The sequence below is a fragment of the Theropithecus gelada genome, chromosome 11, assembly GCF_003255815.1.
Source record: "Theropithecus gelada isolate Dixy chromosome 11, Tgel_1.0, whole genome shotgun sequence".
Taxonomy (NCBI): domain Eukaryota; kingdom Metazoa; phylum Chordata; class Mammalia; order Primates; family Cercopithecidae; genus Theropithecus; species Theropithecus gelada.
The window spans coordinates 70,404,919-70,423,968 of NC_037679.1; the positions used below are offsets into that span (position 1 = coordinate 70,404,919).

A 19,050-nucleotide genomic window follows, 5' to 3' on the forward strand; every position below is an offset into this window, starting at 1 on the left:
AAGATAGGAGCGGTTGAAGTTGCCATCCAGGGCGTGAGGGCAGGTCGTGTGATGACCCAGGGACACGCCAGGCTCTGGAGAGCACCTAGGGCTGGGCCATCATCATCAGACAATGCTATGATTGAGAACTTGACCTTCTACCTCCTTGCTGTGTGACGACCTTGAGCTAATTACTTTCCCTCTCTGTGCTTCCTTCTATTTCTGAAAAATAAGAGAGCTAGCTCAATGTGGTGGCTCATACCTGTAATCCTAGCACTTTGGGAGGCCAAGGTGGATGGATCACTTGAGGCCAGAAGTGATGGCCAACATGGTGAAACCCCATCTGTACTAAAAATACAACAATTAGCTGGGCGTCGTGATGCATGCCTGTAATCCCAGCTACCTGGGAGGCTGAGGCAGGAGAATCGCTTGAACCTGGGAGGTAGAGGTTGCAGTGAGCCAAGAGGATCATGCCACTGCACTCCAACCTGGGCGACAGAGTGAGACTCCATCTTAAAAATGCATTTTCAGAGCCACAAAGCATTGCTGTGAGGATTAAGTAAGACCCTCATACCTTACTTCTTTCATTCTGAAGTGGGCTTTTTTCTCCCCAACATCTTCATGATTTGGGGTCAACATGCACCATGCAGTCAGTAAGTCATTTAAATTAGTGTCCTTACCTACCGCCCACCAAAGGCTGTTCAGAAATTCAGGGATGCTTCTGACAATCTAGAGGATATCGTAGGCTAGGTGTGTTGGCTCATACCTGTAATCTCAGCACTTTGGAAGACAAGGTGAGAGGATTGCTTAAGGCCAAGAGTTTGAGACCAGCCTGGGCAACAGAGTGAGACCCTACCTCTATGTAAAAAATAAAGTAAAGGTTCCTCTTCAAAGACTTTCCTCCCGATTTAATTAGGAATAAATAGTAACTTCTCTTAGAAGGAAAATTTATTCAAAGATCTGTGCTAACATTCTTAAATATCTGCTAGCCATGATAAAGAAATCAATGTACTTTATGTTTGCTCCCACAATTTAGCCTAAATATTTGCCCTGGCATGCCTATACTGGTCCAAACAAGCGTTAGGTCATAGTCTGTTCCTTTTCCTTCTTTGAAGGTGTTTTTACCTTTCTCAGCGTTCTACAAGTTACTTCCTCCTTCCTTTGTTCTCCTCTGCCTTTGCCTCTTTTAAAAAGTTCTAAGTTGCTAGCTAGTCAGGACAAATACAGAATGTGAGGTCCCATTCCAGTCAGTGGAAACCGGACACAGCAGTAGGGTGGACACATCAGATTATAAATGACTCTGTTTCCTTTGTTCAGTGTACTCTTGTGGCAAAACTGCTGGCAAGTAAGTGTACCCTTTCAGCAGAAAGTATAAAAATGGTCTTGCTAAGTAAATTAAATTTATGTTCAAGTGCTATTTCTTTACGGCACCAGGGAAGAAGCATTTCAAACACTCTACAAAACAATTTTTTCAATGAGCCGGGCATGGTGGCACGCACCTGTAGTCCCACCTACTCAGGAGGCTGAGGCAGGAGGATCGCTTGAAGGCAGGAGTTCAAGGTTGCAGTGACTTGTGATTGTGTCACTGCATTCCAGCCTGGGTGACAGAGAGAGACCCCATCTCGACAAAAAAAATTTAAAAATTAGCCAGGGGTGGTGGTTCACACCTGTAATCCCACCTACTCAGGAGGCTGAGGCAGGAGGATCGCTTGAAAGCAGGAGTTCAAGGTTGCAGTGACTTGTGATTGTGTCGCTGCATTCCAGCCTGGGTGACAGAGAGAGACCCCATCTCGACAAAAAAAATTTAAAAATTAGCCGGGGGTGGTGGTTCACACCTGTAATCCCAGCTACTTGGGAGGCTGAGGCAGGAGGTTTGCCTGAGCCTAGTTGGTTGAAGCTACAGTGAACTATGACTGCACCCATGTACTCCAGCCTGGGTGACAGAGTGAGACCCTGTCTCTACAAAAACAGAGAGAATACCGTGGAGCACCCTGTTTCGAGTGCTTCCTATGTGTGAGGAATGATCCTAAGTCTTCGCTTATGCCAGGGCTCCCTGGCTGGTGAGGTCAGGCTAGCATCTTGTGGCGTGGGGGTGGGAGTTGAGAGATGCAGGAGAGTGAGGAGGGAGAAAGGCTGGGGGGCATGCCCCTAAGCTTAGGGCATGATGGCTTCCTCCTAGTAGGCCTGACAGATGCACTCCCACCATGGGACTCCTGCTGGCCAGGAACTGATGGGGTGGGGACAGCACCTCTCAGCCCTCCCTCTCCCCCCGGCTCCAGCCTACCTGAAACGTCGCTATGGCCTCATCAGCACCGGCTCAGACAGCGAGTCCCCGGCCACCCACTCGGAGTGCCCCAGCCCCTGCCTACAGCCCCAGGACCTGAGCCTCCTGCAGATCAAGAAACCCCGGGTGGTGCTGGCACCTGAGGAGAAGGAGGCGCTGCGGAAGGCCTATCAGCTGGAACCCTACCCCTCACAGCAGACCATCGAGCTCCTCTCCTTCCAGCTCAACCTCAAGACCAACACCGTCATCAACTGGTTCCACAACTACAGGTGGGACTATGGGGGCATGCCCACAGGGCGGGTGGCAGAACCCAGGTGGGACCCCTTCCCCATCCGAGAGCCTGGAGGGAGCCCCACATAGCCTCTGGGAGATGGGAGACCCCACGACATAGGCACTTAGATATAGAACACAGGGCCAGGTACAGTGGTTCATGCCTATAATCCCAGCACTTTGGGAGATCAAGGCGGGAGGATCACTTGAACCCAGGAGTTCGAGACCAGCCCAGCAGCATAGGGAGACCTCTCTACAAAATAAATAAATAAATAAATAAATAAATTAGTTGTGTGCAGTGGCATACACCTGTAGTCCCAACTACTTGGGAGGCTGTAGTGAGAGGATTGCATAAGCCTAGGAGGCGGAGGCTGCAGTGAGCTACCATCACACCACTGCACTCCAGCCTGGGTGACAGAGCGAGACCGTGTCTCAAAAACAAGAAAAATGAGACTGAGGTGGATCACCTGAGGTCAGGAGTTCGACACCAGCCTGGCCAACATGGTGAAACCCTGTCTCTATTAAAAATTTAAAAATTATCCTGGCATGGCGGTGTGCACCTGTAATCCCAGCTACCTGGGAGGCTGAGGTAGGAGAATTGCTTGAACCTAGGAGGCGGAGGTTGCAGTGAGCCAATATCATACCACTGTACTCCAGCCTGGGCGACAGAGCAAGACTCCATCTCAAAAAAAAAAAAAAAAAAGTAAATCACAGGCAAATGTGGAAGAAATCCCAGCTCCATTACTTTCAGCTGTGGAGCCTTCCTCACTTCCCTGAGCCTCAGTCTTCTAACCTGTAAAATGGGGTGGACAGTAGCTAGATCTACATCGAGTTGCACAAAGGATTGATAGACTAACATAGTTACATAAAATACCTAGCATGTAGGCCAGGCACAGTGGCTCACACCTGTAATCCCAGCACTCTGGGAGGCTGAGATGGGCAGATCACCTGAGGTCAGGAATTTGAGATCAGCCTGGGAAACATGATGAAACTCCATCTCTTCGAAACATACAAAAATTAGCCAGGCATGGTGGCGCATGCCTGTAGTCCCAACTATGTGGGAGGCTGAGGCAGGAGAATCCTTTGAACCCAGGAGGCGGAGGTTGCAGTGAGCTGAGATCATGCCACTATACTCCAGCCTGGGCAACAGAGTGAGACTGTCTCCAAAAAAAAAAAATATATCCAGCACATAGTATGTGGTAGGTATTGATGTGATTATTGTCATTATTTTTATTATTATTTTACCCTGTTTGCCCTGTGTCTGCCTCAAAGAAGGGACAGGGAAAGGTATTTGGGGGTACAGGCCTGAGGAACCCTGACTATTCATTGAGCCTTAGGTTGGATCCCTGATTTCGTGCTCCTGGCCCCTCCCACCGCTGAAACCAAAAGAAACCCCCCTGATATCCTTTTCAGGCTCCACTACCTCAGGGAGTGGGTGATTCCTACTTCAATGGCTGCTGCTTTCCATAGCTCTTCCCACTCTTGACTCCCTGTTCTCACAAGTCACTGGCCTGCAGTAGGTTGAGCTTCCTAGGAGTTTAGTCCCAGGGCTGGCTCTGAGGAGACCCCTGTAAAGAATGCTTGATGGGGGAATTTCAGGGACCGTCTCTGAGGAACACCCCCCACCCCGCCCCTGCCAAGCTTCCTGAGCAGGAAAAGTCTCTGGTACTCACATGGTACCACAGAAGAAAATCCACTCATCCATTCTAGGGGAAGAGAATGTCTCTTGATCCCCAAGGGATCAAGGAAAGAGGAGATTGGTGGGAGGAGCAACTGAGCATCTTCTCTCTCCTGGGCACCAGGGGCCCACAGACCCGAGTCCGTACCCTCTCTCAGTCCCCAATCCCTCCATAAGTCATTTTACTTCTCCAAGTCTCACCCTTATTTTACAGATGAGGAACCTAATACCTATCCCGCAATGTATGATTGTAGATCAAATGAAATAACTCTGGGTATAAATGCATTATAAAATACAGTTTGGGCCAGTCACAGTGGCTCATACCTAATCCCAGCACTGTGGGAGGCCAAGGTGGGCGGATCACCTGAGGTCAGGAGCTCAAGACCAGCCTAGCCAAAATGATGAAACCTGTCTCTACTAAAAATACAAAAGTTAGCCAGGCATGGTGGCAGGGGCCTGTAATTCCGGCTACTCGGAGGCTGAGGCATGAGAATCACTTGAACCTGGGAGGTGGACGTTGCTTTGAGCTGAGAACACGTCACTGCACTCCAGCCTGGGTGACAGAGTGAGACTCTGTCTCAAACAAATAAATAAATAAAATAAAATATGGTTTATCATCTGGCTCAGAACAGAGCCTGCCAAATAACAAATGACATAGGTCCTTAAAGCCTGCTCATTTCCTTCCCTCCCTGGGGGATATGGGGACATCTTCTCGCCTCTGATTCCCCACAGGAACTGAGCACTCCATTATTATCCAACATATTCATTCAACAAACGTTTCTAATGTATGCATAGTGAACCAATCCCTGCCCTTAAGGACCTTACAGTCATAAAACAGAACATTTCACTTATAATCTAGTAAATGCTGTGAAACAGGAAGGAACAAGGGGCTAAGGGAAAAGGGAATTCTGCCTGGGGAGGACTTTACAGAAGTGGTATTTGAGATGGGTTTTGAGGGATGAATAGGAGTTTGCACAAAGGAGAAGAGAGAATTCCACTCTCAAAGAACTCTCAAAGGGTTATAATTACAGAAGAACACATTATTTCATTTGGTAAATGTTTACTGAGCATCTACTCTGTACCAGACGCCACAGAAAACAGACAAAGTCCCTCCCCATCGAAGCTCTTCCCATTGGAGGGAGCTGAGGGAGATGGGGGAGAACTCTGGAAGGTGGGCAAGGTCACCTTTGTGGGGGGATTGGGGATTGAGAGACGGTATGGACTAGATGATCCGTCACAGTTCCTCCAGGCCCAGGATCCTGGGATGGGGCCCCACAGGACCTGGGCAGGGAGGCAGGGGCAAGAAAATAAAAGCCAGACTGCTGGGTTCAGAGCCCTGTGACCATGCCAATTCCTGTGCCCTCTCAGCCAGTCTCCTTTATCAATGCAAATCAGATTAGTATATCATTATGAGATTATTATATTAGGTTGGTGCAAAAGTAATTGCAGTTTTTGCCACTTTTGTTTTGTTTTGTTTTGTTTCTGTTTTTGTTTAGTAGAGACGGGGTTTTGCCATGTTGGCCAGGGTAGTCTAGAACTCCTGACCTCAAGTGATCCACCTGCCTTGGCCTCCCAAAGTGCTGGTATTACAGGTGTGAGCCACCGTGCCCAGCTGGTTTTTGCCATTTTTAAAAAAATGTTTCTTGATCCATTTTAAAGGATTTGCCATTTTTTTTAAAAAATGGTTTTGCCATTTGAAAAAGTCACAAAAGGCCAGGCATGGTGGCTCATGCTTGTATCCCAGCACTTTGGGAGGCTGAGGCAGGCAGATCACAAAGTCAAGAGATCGAGACCATCTGGCCAACATGGTGAAACCCGTTCTCTACTAAAAATACAAAAATTACCTGGGTGTGGTGGCGCGCACCCATAGTCCCAGGTACTCGGGAGGCTGAGTCAGGAGAATCACTTGAGCCCAGGAGGCAGAGGTTGCAGTGAGCTGAGATCGTGCCCCCACTGCACTCCAGCCTGGAATAAAAAAGTGAGACTCCGGCCGGGCGCGGTGGCTCAAGCCTGTAATCCCAGCACTTTGGGAGGCCGAGACGGGCGGATCATGAGGTCAGGAGATCGAGACCATCCTGGCTAACACGATGAAACCCCGTCTCTACTAAAAAATACAAAAAAGTAGCCGGGCGAGGTGGCGGGCGCCTGTAGTCCCAGCTACTCGGGAGGCTGAGGCAGGAGAATGGCGTGAACCCGGGAGGCGGAGCTTGCAGTGAGCTGAGATCCGGCCACTGCACTCCAGCCTGGGCGACAGAGCAAGACTCCGTCTCAAAAAAAAAAAAAAAAAAAGAAGTCACACAAAAAAGAATAAAAAAGGCAGAAAATCCAATTACTTTTACACCAACCTAACAGAAAATGAAATAAACAGGCTGGGTGTGGTGGCTCATGCCTGTAATCCCAACACTTTGGGAGGCCAAGACTGGTGGATTGCTTGAGGTCAGGAGTTCAAGACCAGCCTGACCAACATGGTGAAACCCTGTCTCTACTAAAAATACAAAAATTAACCAGGCATGGTGGCGCCCACCTATAATCCCAGCTGCTCGGGAGGCTGAGGCAGTAGAGTTGCTTGAACCCGGGAGGCAGAGGTTGCAGTGAGCCGCGATTGCGCCACTGCACTCCAGCCTGGGCAACAGAGCGAGACTCCATCTCAAAAAAAAAAAGAAAAAAGAAAACAGCAAAAAGTGCTTAACCTAGTGCCCAACACAATAAAGCGCCCGTTATTATTATGTTTGTAACTATATAGCTGCTAATAGTCTATATTAGTGTAATTTATTGTTCACATAAATGGCCAGGGAGCCCCAGCATTGAAGGTGCTAAGGAAACAGAAACCCCTGTTGCTTTATGACCTTGGAGAAGTTATTTAAAATTTCTTGACCTCATTCGCTGTAAGAAAATAATTGGGTCTGGGCCCAGTGGCTCAAGCCTGTAATCCCAGCACTTTGGGAGGCCAAGGTGGGTGGATCACCTGAGGTCAGGAGTTCAAGACCAGCCTGGCCAACATAGCAAAACCCTGTCTCTACTAAAAATACAAAAATTACCCAGGCATTGTGGCACACGCCTATAATCCCAGCTACTCAGGAGGCTGAGGCAGGATAATTGCTTGAACTCGGGAGGCAGAGGTTGCAGTGAGCTAAGATCGCACCACTGCACTCCAGCCTGGGTAACAGAGTGAGACTGTCTCATAAAAAAGAGATAAAACTAATCATAATCATTTATTTGATTTAGCCCAATATAAACATTATTAATGAGACCTTTCACTTTGTTTTGTATTAAGCCTAAGAACAGGTGTGTATTGTACCCTTACAGCACATGTCAATCTGGACTAGCCTCATGTCAAGCACTCGAGCCATGTAGGGCCAGTAACTGCTATGTTGGCCAGCACAGGTCTAGATCATCTGCTTTGGGATTCAGTAGTCGTGAGTTCAAGTCTCGGTTCTGCCACTTACTAGCTGTGTGACCTGGGACAAGTCACTTAACATCTCTGAATCTTGTTTCCTGTGAAGTGGAGATAATAATAGCACCCACCTTGTGGTGTTGTTGAGAAGACTTAATAAGATGGTGCAAGTATGGAGGCTTAGTGCCTAGAGAGCCCCAGGGCAGTGGGTGGGATCAAAATGCCATGTATGCAGATGGAGTCCAGGGTTTGGATGTCCCCTGTCCAGCCCCAGGCTCACCGTCGTCTCTGCCCCAGGTCCCGGATGCGCCGGGAGATGTTGGTGGAGGGGACCCAGGATGAGCCAGACCTTGAACCAAGTGGGGGTCCTGGAATCCTACCGCCAGGCCACTCCCACCCGGACCCCACCCTGCAGAGCCCTGACTCTGAGACTGAGGACCAGAAGCCAACCATGAAGGAACTGGAGCTTCAGGAGGGCCCTGAGGAGAACAGCACACCCCTGACCACCCAGGACAAGGCCCAAGTGAGGATCAAGCAGGAACAGACAGAGGAGGATGCCGAGGAAGAGGCAGGCAGCCAGCCCCAGGACTTAGGGGAGCCAGACAAAGGCCAAGGTCCCCCCAAAGAGGAGCATCCCGACCCTCCGGGTAATGACGGACTCCCAAAAGTGGCTCCCAGTCCCCTCCTTCCAGGTGGATCCACCCCAGACTGTCCCTCACTTCATCCCCACCAGGAGAGTGAGGCTGGGGAGCGGCTTCACCCGGACCCTTTAAGTTTTAAGTCAGCCTCAGAGTCCTCACGCTGCAGCCTGGAGGTGTCACTGAACTCGCCCTCAGCCGCCTCCTCGCCAGGCCTCATGATGTCTGTGTCACCTGTCCCCTCCTCCTCAGCTCCCATCTCCCCATCCCCTCCTGGCGCCCCCCCTGCCAAAGTGCCGAGTGCCAGCCCCACTGCTGACACGGCTGGAGCCTTGCATCCCAGTTCCAAGGTGAACCCCAACTTGCAGCGGCGGCATGAAAAAATGGCCAACCTGAACAGCATCATTTACCGACTAGAGCGGGCTGCCAATCGGGAGGAGGCCCTGGAGTGGGAGTTCTGAAAGCAGGGTGAGGGGGCAAGGGACATACCCTGCTAACTACCTTCCTTTTCTCACTCACTCTCCTCAACAGGGTGGGGTAAGGGAGGGAGGAACTCAACCATCAAAATGTGGACAGCAATGTTATGCCGTTTACGTTTTTTGTTGTAATCCTAGTTCTATGAAGTTGTGTGAGCAGGTGGGTCAAATGCCATTGCCTCCACTTTTCGGCACCCCCTGCTCCTCTTCACCCTGACCCCTCTGCAGAAGGCAGAAGCAAAATGGCACCACATATTCACCTGAAAACTCCAAACTCTTTTAGAAAAATAAATAAATATTTATAGACCTCTTTTAGATATTTTAATAAAGGATCCTTTGGAATTTATCCCAGCTGATGCTGTTTTGATATTACAGAGTTATAAAATCAGGATGCTGTCACAACTGTTGCGAAGTATACACTGAAGTTGTGTCGTTTTTGCCACTAGATGAGATTAAAAGAAGACAATTGTTCAAAGCCATCACAAAACACTATAAGACTGACCAAAATCTAGATAACCTTTGAACCATGATTTTTTTCCACATCTGTCTGTGAGACACAGCGCATTGCTACTGCCCTTCCAGAAACTGTACTAAAAAGAGAAAGTCCAAAAGACTCTAAACGAAAATCTTGATGCCGTTGAGGATGTGTTTCATTCTGGTGGTCTGTTTTGCAAGCTTTATAACACAAAATATCCGTGCCATTGTAAATGTTGTAGAGATGTGGGCTGTGGCCCAACCGTCCTATAAGAGATGTATCATGGTACAGAACAAACTGCTTACACAGGTCTCACTAGTTAGAAACCTGTGGGCCATGGAGGTCAGACATCCATCTTGTCCAACTATAGGCAAGAAGTGTTTCCAGATCCTTTGGAAAGGTGGGCATGGGGCAGGCAGGTGCTTGGAGAGTGGCATTGAACCAGAGGGACCCCATTTCCCCATGTGAACCATAGGCACAACCCAGGAAGTTTCCCCACTTGTAGGAGTGTGGGTATTCCAGAGCAAGACTGTGGCCACCATCTTCCCCTCTTGGTGTTTTCCAAAAGTGACAGTGTTGGTCATCCCATGACCACTGAAGCTTAGTAACCAGCGCCAAAAAGTAGATTCATCAAACTAGAGATCCCAGCTCCCCTTCTCGCCATCTTCTTTCTCAAGTTGACCCTGGTGCTGTTTCTGGAAGGCATCTGCAACTCCAAGTCCATGCAGAACTCTGGAAGGCCAAGTTCATCGCAGCATGTTCACCATATCCCAGCCTCCAAGTCTACCCTCCTACCTTCCAACGCATGACCTGTTGGGGAGCAGAGACTCAACCCCCAACTCAAAGGAGCCCTTCCTCCAGCGTCTTTGGCATGGTTTCTAGGGTGAGAGTTCCCAATTTGGATGGAACGGCCACCATATTGGTTATTGAATCTCTCTCCCTTGATTTTATTACGTTTCCTTTTTCAAACTGTCCGTGGGAAGGCTGAATTGGGTGACTCCCCAGAATGAAGATGAAAAGGTGACTATAATCAATGCCGATGCAATACCAGCGGGTGAGATGGCCGATGGAGGTTTCAAAGATGTAGCTAGCATTTTGAAACCATATAGGCAAAACCCAGCAACCAGAAGGGGACAGATAAGGACCGTTCCAGAAATTTCAACTCTCACACCCAGCCCAGGCTGCAGTCTCCACACCACACAGTCAACAAAACACAAACCCTGAAGGAAAACCTTTTCCATACACCCAGGCTATGCATTGAAGAGTTTTCCACTGTATACATTTTTATCCAGATGAAGGTATTTTTATATTTTGACAATAGGAAACAGTGACCAATTTTCAGAGTAATCAAATCTGGAACAAATGAAACATCTCCTTTTAGCCACCACCACCCTGTTGCAATTAAGACAACCGTGGGGGAACACACCACTTTTTACTGTTGAAACCAACACAACGTTGAAATCCAGGCTTACACGCAGACTCCGATTCCTAGAGAACTAAATTTGGCTTTAGTGTGACGGGATTTGATTAAGCACTTAGTATAGTCTTTTGAACACAGAAATCCTGTTGTACTTAAAGCTAGCGGACCCGTGAACAACTTTGTCAGGTTCACGTCCTATAACGGTTAAAAAAATACACACACATACACAAACCGTTTCTATGAGAGATTGATGAACTTTGTTTAAAATTTTAAAAAAAGGAACACGTTCTGTAAACGAGTCGCTAAATACAGAATTGTATAATAATTCTGGGTGTCTTGCTTCTTTGTTCTGGGACTAGGAGTACAAACTGGAGGTCAGATCGGGCCCTCAGAGATGTTTTACAAAATGGTATTTTTTACAACTAATTTTTGTTTTGTTTTGTTTCTTTAAGTTCTAGGGTACATGTGCACAACGTGCAGGTTTGTTACATATGTATATATGTGCCATGTTGGTGTGCTGTACCCATTAACTCGTCATTTACATTAGGTATATCTCCTAATGCTATCCCTCCCCCCCTCCCCACAATAGGACCCGTGTGTGATGTTCCCCTTCCTGTGTCCAAGTGATCTCATTGTTCAGTTCCCACCTATGAGTGAGAATATGCGGTATTTGGTTTTCTGTTCTTGCGATAGTTTGCTGAGAATGATGGTTTCCAGCTGCATCCATGTCCCTACAAAGGACACGAACTCATCCTCTTTTATGGCTGCATAGTATTCCATGGTGTGTATGTACCACATTTTCTTAATCCAGTCTGTCACTGATGGACATTTGGGTTGATTCCAAGTCTTTGCTATTGATTACAACTAGTTTTTAAGGCACAAAGGCTCACCCCTATAATCCCAGTGCTTTGGGAGGCCAAAGTGGGAGGATTGCCTAAGCCCAGGAATTTGAGGCTGCAGTGAGCTGTGATTGCCACTGCACTCCAGCATAGACAGTAGAGAGAGACCCTGTCTCTGGAAAAAAAAAAAAAAAAAAAATTTAAGCCTGGTTTCTAAATTGCCAACATCGGCTTGGCATGGTGGCTCAGTCCTGTAATCCCAGCATTTTAGGAGGCCAATGTGGGAGGATCACTTAAGGCCAGGAGTTTGAGACCATCCTGAGCAACACAGTGAGACCCTCCTCTCTAAAAAAAAAATTGCCAACATTAAAATGTGGGGGCATGTCCCATAAAAAGCATGAGCTTCTCTAGGAAATAGTCAAGATCTTGGCCACACTGGGCCCACGTTCCAGTGTGACAACAGCCAGATGAGGTCTGGCCACCTTTAGATGGGGCATATGCCCATGGTTTGCTTCAGCCCTCAACTGTGCAACCTGCCTGGGCCTTGTGGGCATCTGGGTTAGCAAGTGTGCCTTGTGGACCAGCCTGCAGCAGGGTGGAAGCTGGTCAGACTCCAGGGCCTGGTATGAGGAGTCAAGCTTGCAAGCTGTGCCCACCTCTGTACAGTGTGTGAGTGGTTAGTGCCCCCAGCCCCGATGGGAAAATGCCAAGAGGGGCTTCCTGTTGACCAACGTAGCATCACGCCTTTCCTAGTTGTATAACTGGGGCCTCAGTTTCCTCATCTGCAAAATGGGGGTATCATAGCAGCCAGCTCAGAAGGTCATTGTGAAGAATATACATGCATATGCATAAAACTGCATGGCAGTAAGGACTCGATAACTAAATACAAAGATTAACCAAGCTTAGTGGCGGGCACCTGTAGTTTTAGCTACTTGAGAGGCTGAGGCACGAGAATTGCTTAAACCTATGAGGCGGAAGCTGTCGTGAGCCATTGCACCGCTGCATTCCATCCTGGGTGGGCAGAGTGAGACTATTAAAAAAAAAATGCCAGGTGCAGTGGCTCACGCCTGTAATCCCAATACTTTGGGAGGCCAAGGGGGGAGTGGATCATGAGGTCAGGAGTTTGAGACCAGCCTGACCAACATGGTGAAACCTCATCTCTACTAAAAATACAAAAATTAGCCGAGCGTGGTAGTGTGCACCTATAATCCCAGCTACTCAGGAGGCTGATGCAGGAGAATCGCTTGAACCCAGGAGGCGGAGGTTGTAGTGAGCCGAGATCGCGCCACTGCACTCTAGCCTGGGCGACAGAGCGAGACTCCACCGCAAAGGAAAAAAAGAAAAAACTCAGTAACTATTAGTTATTGTTATTGTAAGTAGGGGGTAGGTTCTTCCAGCCCATGATAGTGAGTCTCTGTGCATTAGACTACAGGAGGGGATTTTGTGACCTGTAATGTCAGGACAGTCCCTGAAGTGGCACTAAACATTACTCACCCATGAGCCCAGCCATGTGCCTGTCCCAAGACAGCCCTTTTCCCTTTGTCTGGAAATCTTCCAGTTGCCGCAGTTTTTCCATATATCCTTGCAGGGAGAGTTGGACAGTTACCGCCGTCTCGGTTAGGATAACTAGTTGCTCCAAGCCCAGCAGGATGGCCCATTGGGATGCCTGGGCACCCCATCATGGAGTGGTGGCGGTGGGAGGTGGCAGGTCAGGGCCCAGTCCCCCATCAGCCCTGGAGCTCCTGAACCAGCCCATTGCATGTGACATTTCAGGTGGATGGATATGGCCTATCAGAGCTGGTGAGGAAAATGGGAGTCAACAGCCAGATGGCCTGGTTTCAACTCTGGCTCAACCTCTTAGAGCTGTGTGACGCTGGGCAAATGCCTAAACTATGCAGTGCCTCAGTTTCCCAGCCATAAAGTGGAGATGATAGTAATGGCATCTTGCTCACAAGGTGGTTGTAAAGATTCAAATTAAAACCAAAGACTAGCCTTTCAGACCCTCCGTTCATTCACAGCTCTTGAGAAGGTCGGAGGTCAGAAACCCCTAGGGTGTGGCCCCCTATGGGACCAGGCTGGCAGGAGTGGAGTCTGGCACCGTGCAAGCCACCTGAGAACCTGAGGGAACAGGTGCCTGTGGGCTTCAGGGACTGAAGCATGTTCTGGGTCATCAGCTTTGGTGTTGACAGGGTATCTGCCGCCACTGCCCTGGAGTGAAGCAGGCAGCAACAGCGCAGCAAAATGTGAAATTCTGCACTGGGGGCTGTGGGACAGTGGAGGGGCTGGAGAGCAATGAGAAGGCCAGGACAGTTCCCAGGAGGAGACAGGTTTGGATCAGAGCGCAGAGGAGAGTGGAGAGCCCAGCTGGGGGCCACTGGGCAACTGTACATCAGCTATTAAGTATTTACTGAGTACCTACTGTCTGCTCAGTGCTATAAGCATTTATTGAGTACCTACTGTGTGCTCAGAGCTTGGATAGAGGAAACACAGGAGGCCATGAGGGCACAAGTAGTGGGGTCCAGGAAGGCTTCCTGGAGGAGGGGGCATCCCAACTGATGTCTGAAAGATGACAAGAGTTAGAAAGGAGAAGTAGGCTGGGTGTGGTGGCTCACACCTGTAATCCCAGCACTTTGGGAGGCCAAGGCGGGCTTATCACGAGGTCAGGAGATTGAGACCAACCTGGCTAACATGGTGAAACCCCATGTCTACTAAAAATACAAAAAATTAGCCTGGCGTGGTGGCGGGTGCCTGTAGTCCCAGCTACTCTGGAGGCTGAGACAGGAGAATGGTGTGAACCCAGGAGGCGGGACTTGCAGTGAGCTGAGATTGTGCCACTGCACTCCAGCCTGGGCGACAAAGCAAGACTCCGTCTCAAAAAAAACAAAGAAAAAAAAAAAAAGAAAAAGAAAAAGAGAAGTAGAGGAGGAGTGCAGAAGGAACTATAGGCAAGGGGTGGAACTGGGATAAGAACCAGGGAGGAAGAAGCCCAAAGGAGGCTGGAAGTTTAGGTAGGGCAGTGGGGAGGAAGAGGGAAGGGGCCAAATTGTGAAGCACTTCGGGGCATGGCAGGAAATATGCCTTTCTCATGAGGGCACTAGGGAGCCATGGAGGGTGTGAGGCAGGGGGTTGCTGTGGTCAATCTAGCACTTTGAGGATGTTAGGAGGTCCCATCTGCCTGGGGAGAAGGCAGGCCAGAGCACGGAGGGCAGGCCCTGAGCCTCAGGCCTCTGTGCCCTCCTCCCTCCTAGTTTAGCTCCTCCCACTAAGCAGGCAGCCCCACATCCTACCACCTCCTGGAAAATGCACAAAACCAAGCCCTCCCTAGCTGACTGGCCATTGATGTGGTCATTCTGAAGCCCTACCTCCCCACAGACAAGGTTCCAAGTTGTGCTGCTATGGAAACCAGGCTGTCTTTGCAGGTACTTGGGACACTGAATGCACTCCCACTCCCAAGAGCAGGGGCCTGGGGCAGGGAACGTCACCCAGACAGGCCAGCCAGGTGACCTTAACAATGGTGACTCCTCACTCCAGGTCTGTTTCCCTACTTGCACACAATGAGAGGGAGAAACAGTTGAGCTCTTTGCTGATGTGTGATCTTCTCAAGCCCCCTAGGGAATAGCTATGAAAGTACAGGCTTTGAACTTAGCTTGGCCTGGCTTTGAATCTCCACTATCAGGTAATTCTAGAGCACTTCCATGAAACTCAGTTTCCTTAACTGGAAAATGGATTTGATCATCATAGCATCACTTTTACTAGTTGTCTATTACTGCATAACAAACTATACCAAGATTGAGTGGCTTAAAAGAGTAAGCATTTATCTCTCATAATCTCCATGAGTTGGGAATTTGGGGATTGTGTAACTGGATGATTCTGGCTGATAGGTCTTTCAGGAGGTTACAGTTAAGCCATCACCCAGGGCTGCAGTTATCTGAAGGCTGTTCTGGGACTGGAGGATCCGCTTCCAAGATGGCTCACTCCCATGGCCCACAAGTTGGTGCTGGTTGTGCGCTTCAGTTCTCCAGGTAGGCCTCTCCACTGCTTGAGCATCCCCACAACATGGTGGCTGACTTCCCCCAGAGTAGCCACAGCGGAGATTGTAGTGTCTTCTGTGACCTAGATTTGGAAGCCCCATTGTTGCATCCAGTGTAATCTATTGGCTACATGGGCCCACCATAACTCAGTGTGGGAAAGAACCATACCAGGATGTGGATACCAGGAAGCAGGGTCACCTGGGGCCCATCTTAGAGGCTGCCACCACACTACCTTATCATTTCTTCACCTGTGGCCCTAGAATCCCTTGCACCCTACTCAAAATGCAGTTTCCTGGGCCCTGCCCAAACCTACTGAGCCAGGGCCCAGGAATCTGCATTTTTAAGAAGCACTCCAGGTGATTTGGACACAAACTAAAGGTTAAGCCCCACTGACTGTCATAGGTCTCAGAGGGACTTCTCATCCAGTTGGTTTTCTTTGGCCCCCTGGGTGTGCCAGCCCCTAGGACGGACACTGGCAAACAGAAGAGAATGACAGAATAGGAGCACAGAACAGATATTCACTGGGTGTCTTACAACTGTTGGGTTGAAAGAAATTATAACCCACTTAACTATGCAAATGTTTATTGGGAGGATCGAGGGGAGATCTTGGAAAACCCCAAAACAGGAAGTTCAGCTGGACTTCAATAAGTGTTGCATAGGCTATTGTGATCTTAGCTCTCTCTAAGGCCTGGCTGTTTCTCTTCCTGCCATCATGTCCCAGAAGGGTTGCTCACCATCAGCTCTTTTTTTTTTTTTTTTTTTGAGACGGAGTCTCACTCTGTCTCCCAGGCTGGAGTGCAGTGGCCAGATCTCAGCTCACTGCAAGCTCCGCCTCCCGGGTTTACGCCATTCTCCTGCCTCAGCCTCCCGAGTAGCTGGGACTACACGCACCCGCCACCTCACCCGGCTAGTTTTTTGTATCTTTTAGTAGAGATGGGGTTTCACGTGTTAGCCAGGATGGTCTCAATCTCCTGACCTCGTGATCGGCCCGTCTCGGCCTCCCAAAGTGCTGGGATTACAGGCTTGAGCCACCGCACCCGGCCACCATCAACTCTTAAGTTTAGCACTTATGGCTACTGAACTTAGTTCCCAGGACCCTGATTGGCTCAGCTCGTGTCTGACCAACTCTCATCCGATCAGCTGTAGTCAAGGAAGGAAGAATCAGGGAAGCTGAGAGAGGGATGGCGGCAAAGATTGGCTTCTCTGTGCCAGGCCCCAGGGAGGGACAGAGGGGAGGCCCCTTTCTCAAGGAGCCACAGCCTAGAGGGCCTGGGTGCCCTGCCCTGGGATTTTTCAGCTTCACAACTAGAGAAGCAATAACAGCTGCGCCCCTGGACCGTGAAGAGAGGGCAGCAACTGCAGCCCCGACACTCAGCTGCTCTCAGTCCCAGGCACAGGGCAACCACAAAGGTAGCTGGCCCCTGTGTCAGGAACAGGAAACCCTCTTGGAAAAAACAATCTATGGGCCCGACTTTATTATTATTATTATTATTGTGGTAAAATATACATAATATACATAATGTTTGCTTTTTTCTTTTTTTTTTTGAGATGGGGGTCACTCTGTCACCCAGGTTGGAGTGCAGTGGTGTGATCTCAGCTCACTGCAACCTCCACCTCCCAGGCTCAAGCAATCCTCCCACCTCAACCTCCTGAGTAGCTGGGACTACAAGCGCATACCACTATGCCTGGCGAATTTTTGTGGTTTTTTTAGAGACGGGGTTTTGCCATGTTGCCCAGGCTGGTCTCAAGCTCCTGGGCTCAAGCAATCTGCCCACCTTGGCCTCCCAAAGTGCTGGGATTTCAGGCATGAGCCATCGCGCCCGGTCATAACTTTGCCATCTTAACCATTTTTTAGTGTATAGTTCAGTGGTATCAAGAACATTCATAACAATGCAGCCATCATCATCCTCCATCTCCAGAACTCTTTTCATCTTGCAAAACTAAACTCTGTACTCATTAATCACTAACTCCCCATTTTGCCTCCCCTGAGCCCCTGCCACCCACTTTTCTATTTTTTGTCTCTGAATTTGGCTACTTTTAGTATTAGGTCGGTGCAAAATCAATTGCGGCTTTTGTCATTAAAAGTAATAGCAAAACTGCAATTACTTTTGCATCAAAATAATACCTCCTATAAGTGGAATTATATAGTATTTGTTGTTTGGTGACTGGCTTATTTCATTTAGCCCAATGTCTTCAGGGTTCATCCATGTTGTAGCATGTGTCAGAATTTCCGTCCCTTAAGGTTGAAAAATATTCCATCGCCTGGATAGACCACGGTTTGTTTATCCACTCATCCACTGATGGACACTTGGGATGGACACATGAGTAATGCTGCTATGAACATGGGTATGCAAATGTCTCTTCTAGACCCTGCTTTAGCCAGGTGTGGTGGCTCATGTCTGTAATCTCAGCACTTTGAGCGGCCAAGGCAGGAGGATTGCTTGGGCCCAGGAGTTCAAGACCAAGCTGGCCAACACAGCAAGACCCCCATCTCTAAGATAAAAAAGTTAGTCAGGTGTGCTGGCATGCACCTGTGGTTCCAGCTACTTGGAAGGGCAAAGTGAGAAGATCGCTTGGACCAGGGTGATTGAGGCTGCAGTGAGCCTAAATGGTGTCACCACTGCACTCCAGCCTGGGCAACAGGGCAAGACCCTGTCTCTATAAGAAAAAAAAAAAAAAAAAAAAACAGCTGGGCACAGTGGCTCATGCCTGAAATCCCAGCACTTTGGGAGGCCAAGGCAGGCGGACCACCTGAGGTCAGGAGTTCGAGACCAGCCTCCCCATCTCTACTAAAAATACAAAAATTCGCCGGGCATGGTGACAGGTGCCTGTAATCCCAGCTACTCGGGAGGCTGAGGCAGGAGAATTGCTTGAACCCAGGAGGCAGAGGTTGCAGTGAGCCGAGATTGTGCCACTGCACTCCAGCTCAGGTGACAGACCGAAATTCCATCTCAAAAAGACAAAAAACAAAAAACTCTGCTTTCAATTCTTTCGGATATATACCAAGCAGTGAATTGCTGCATCATATGATAATTCTATTTGTAACTATTTGAGGAACCACCACACTTTTTTCCACAGTGGCTGCATCATTTTACATTCCCACCAACAGTGCACAAGGGTTGTGCAATTTCTCCACATTCTGGCCAACACTTGTTATTTTCTGTGTTGACTGTAGCCATCCTAATGTGACTTGTGTTTTGCTACTGATTACTGATGGTGAGCATCTTTTCATGTACTTATTGCTTATTGGCCATTTATATATCTTCTTTGGAGAAATGTCTGCTCAAGTCTTTTGCCTTTTTTTTTTTTTTGGAGACAGAGTCTTGCTCTACCCCCAGGCTGGAGTGCAATGGCATGATCTCGGCTCACTGCAACCTCCCCGTCCCGGGTTCAAGCAATTCTCATGCCTCAGTCTTCTGAGTAGCTGGGATTACAGGTACCTGCCACCACACCTGGCTAATTTTGTATCTTGAGTAGAGACAGGGTTTCACCATGTTGGCCAGGCTGGTCTCAAACTCCTGACCTCAGGTGATCCTCCCACCTCGGCCTTCCAAAGTGCTGGGATT

General features: G+C 48.9%; 1 protein-coding gene across 1 annotated transcript in view; it reads left to right on the top strand.

Annotated features, from left to right (window-relative positions):
* The window catches only part of CUX2 (cut like homeobox 2), a 323,139-nt gene extending 312,200 nt beyond the window's left edge, over window positions 1–10,939 (top strand). The window contains exons 21-22 of the mRNA XM_025402227.1: window positions 2,259–2,532; window positions 7,903–10,939. Of these exons, the coding sequence (XP_025258012.1) occupies window positions 2,259–2,532; window positions 7,903–8,704 (1,076 nt within the window). The 3' untranslated portion in view covers window positions 8,705–10,939. The remainder of the gene's footprint in view (window positions 1–2,258; window positions 2,533–7,902) is intronic.
* The last annotated feature ends 8,111 nt before the right edge of the window (window positions 10,940–19,050 follow it).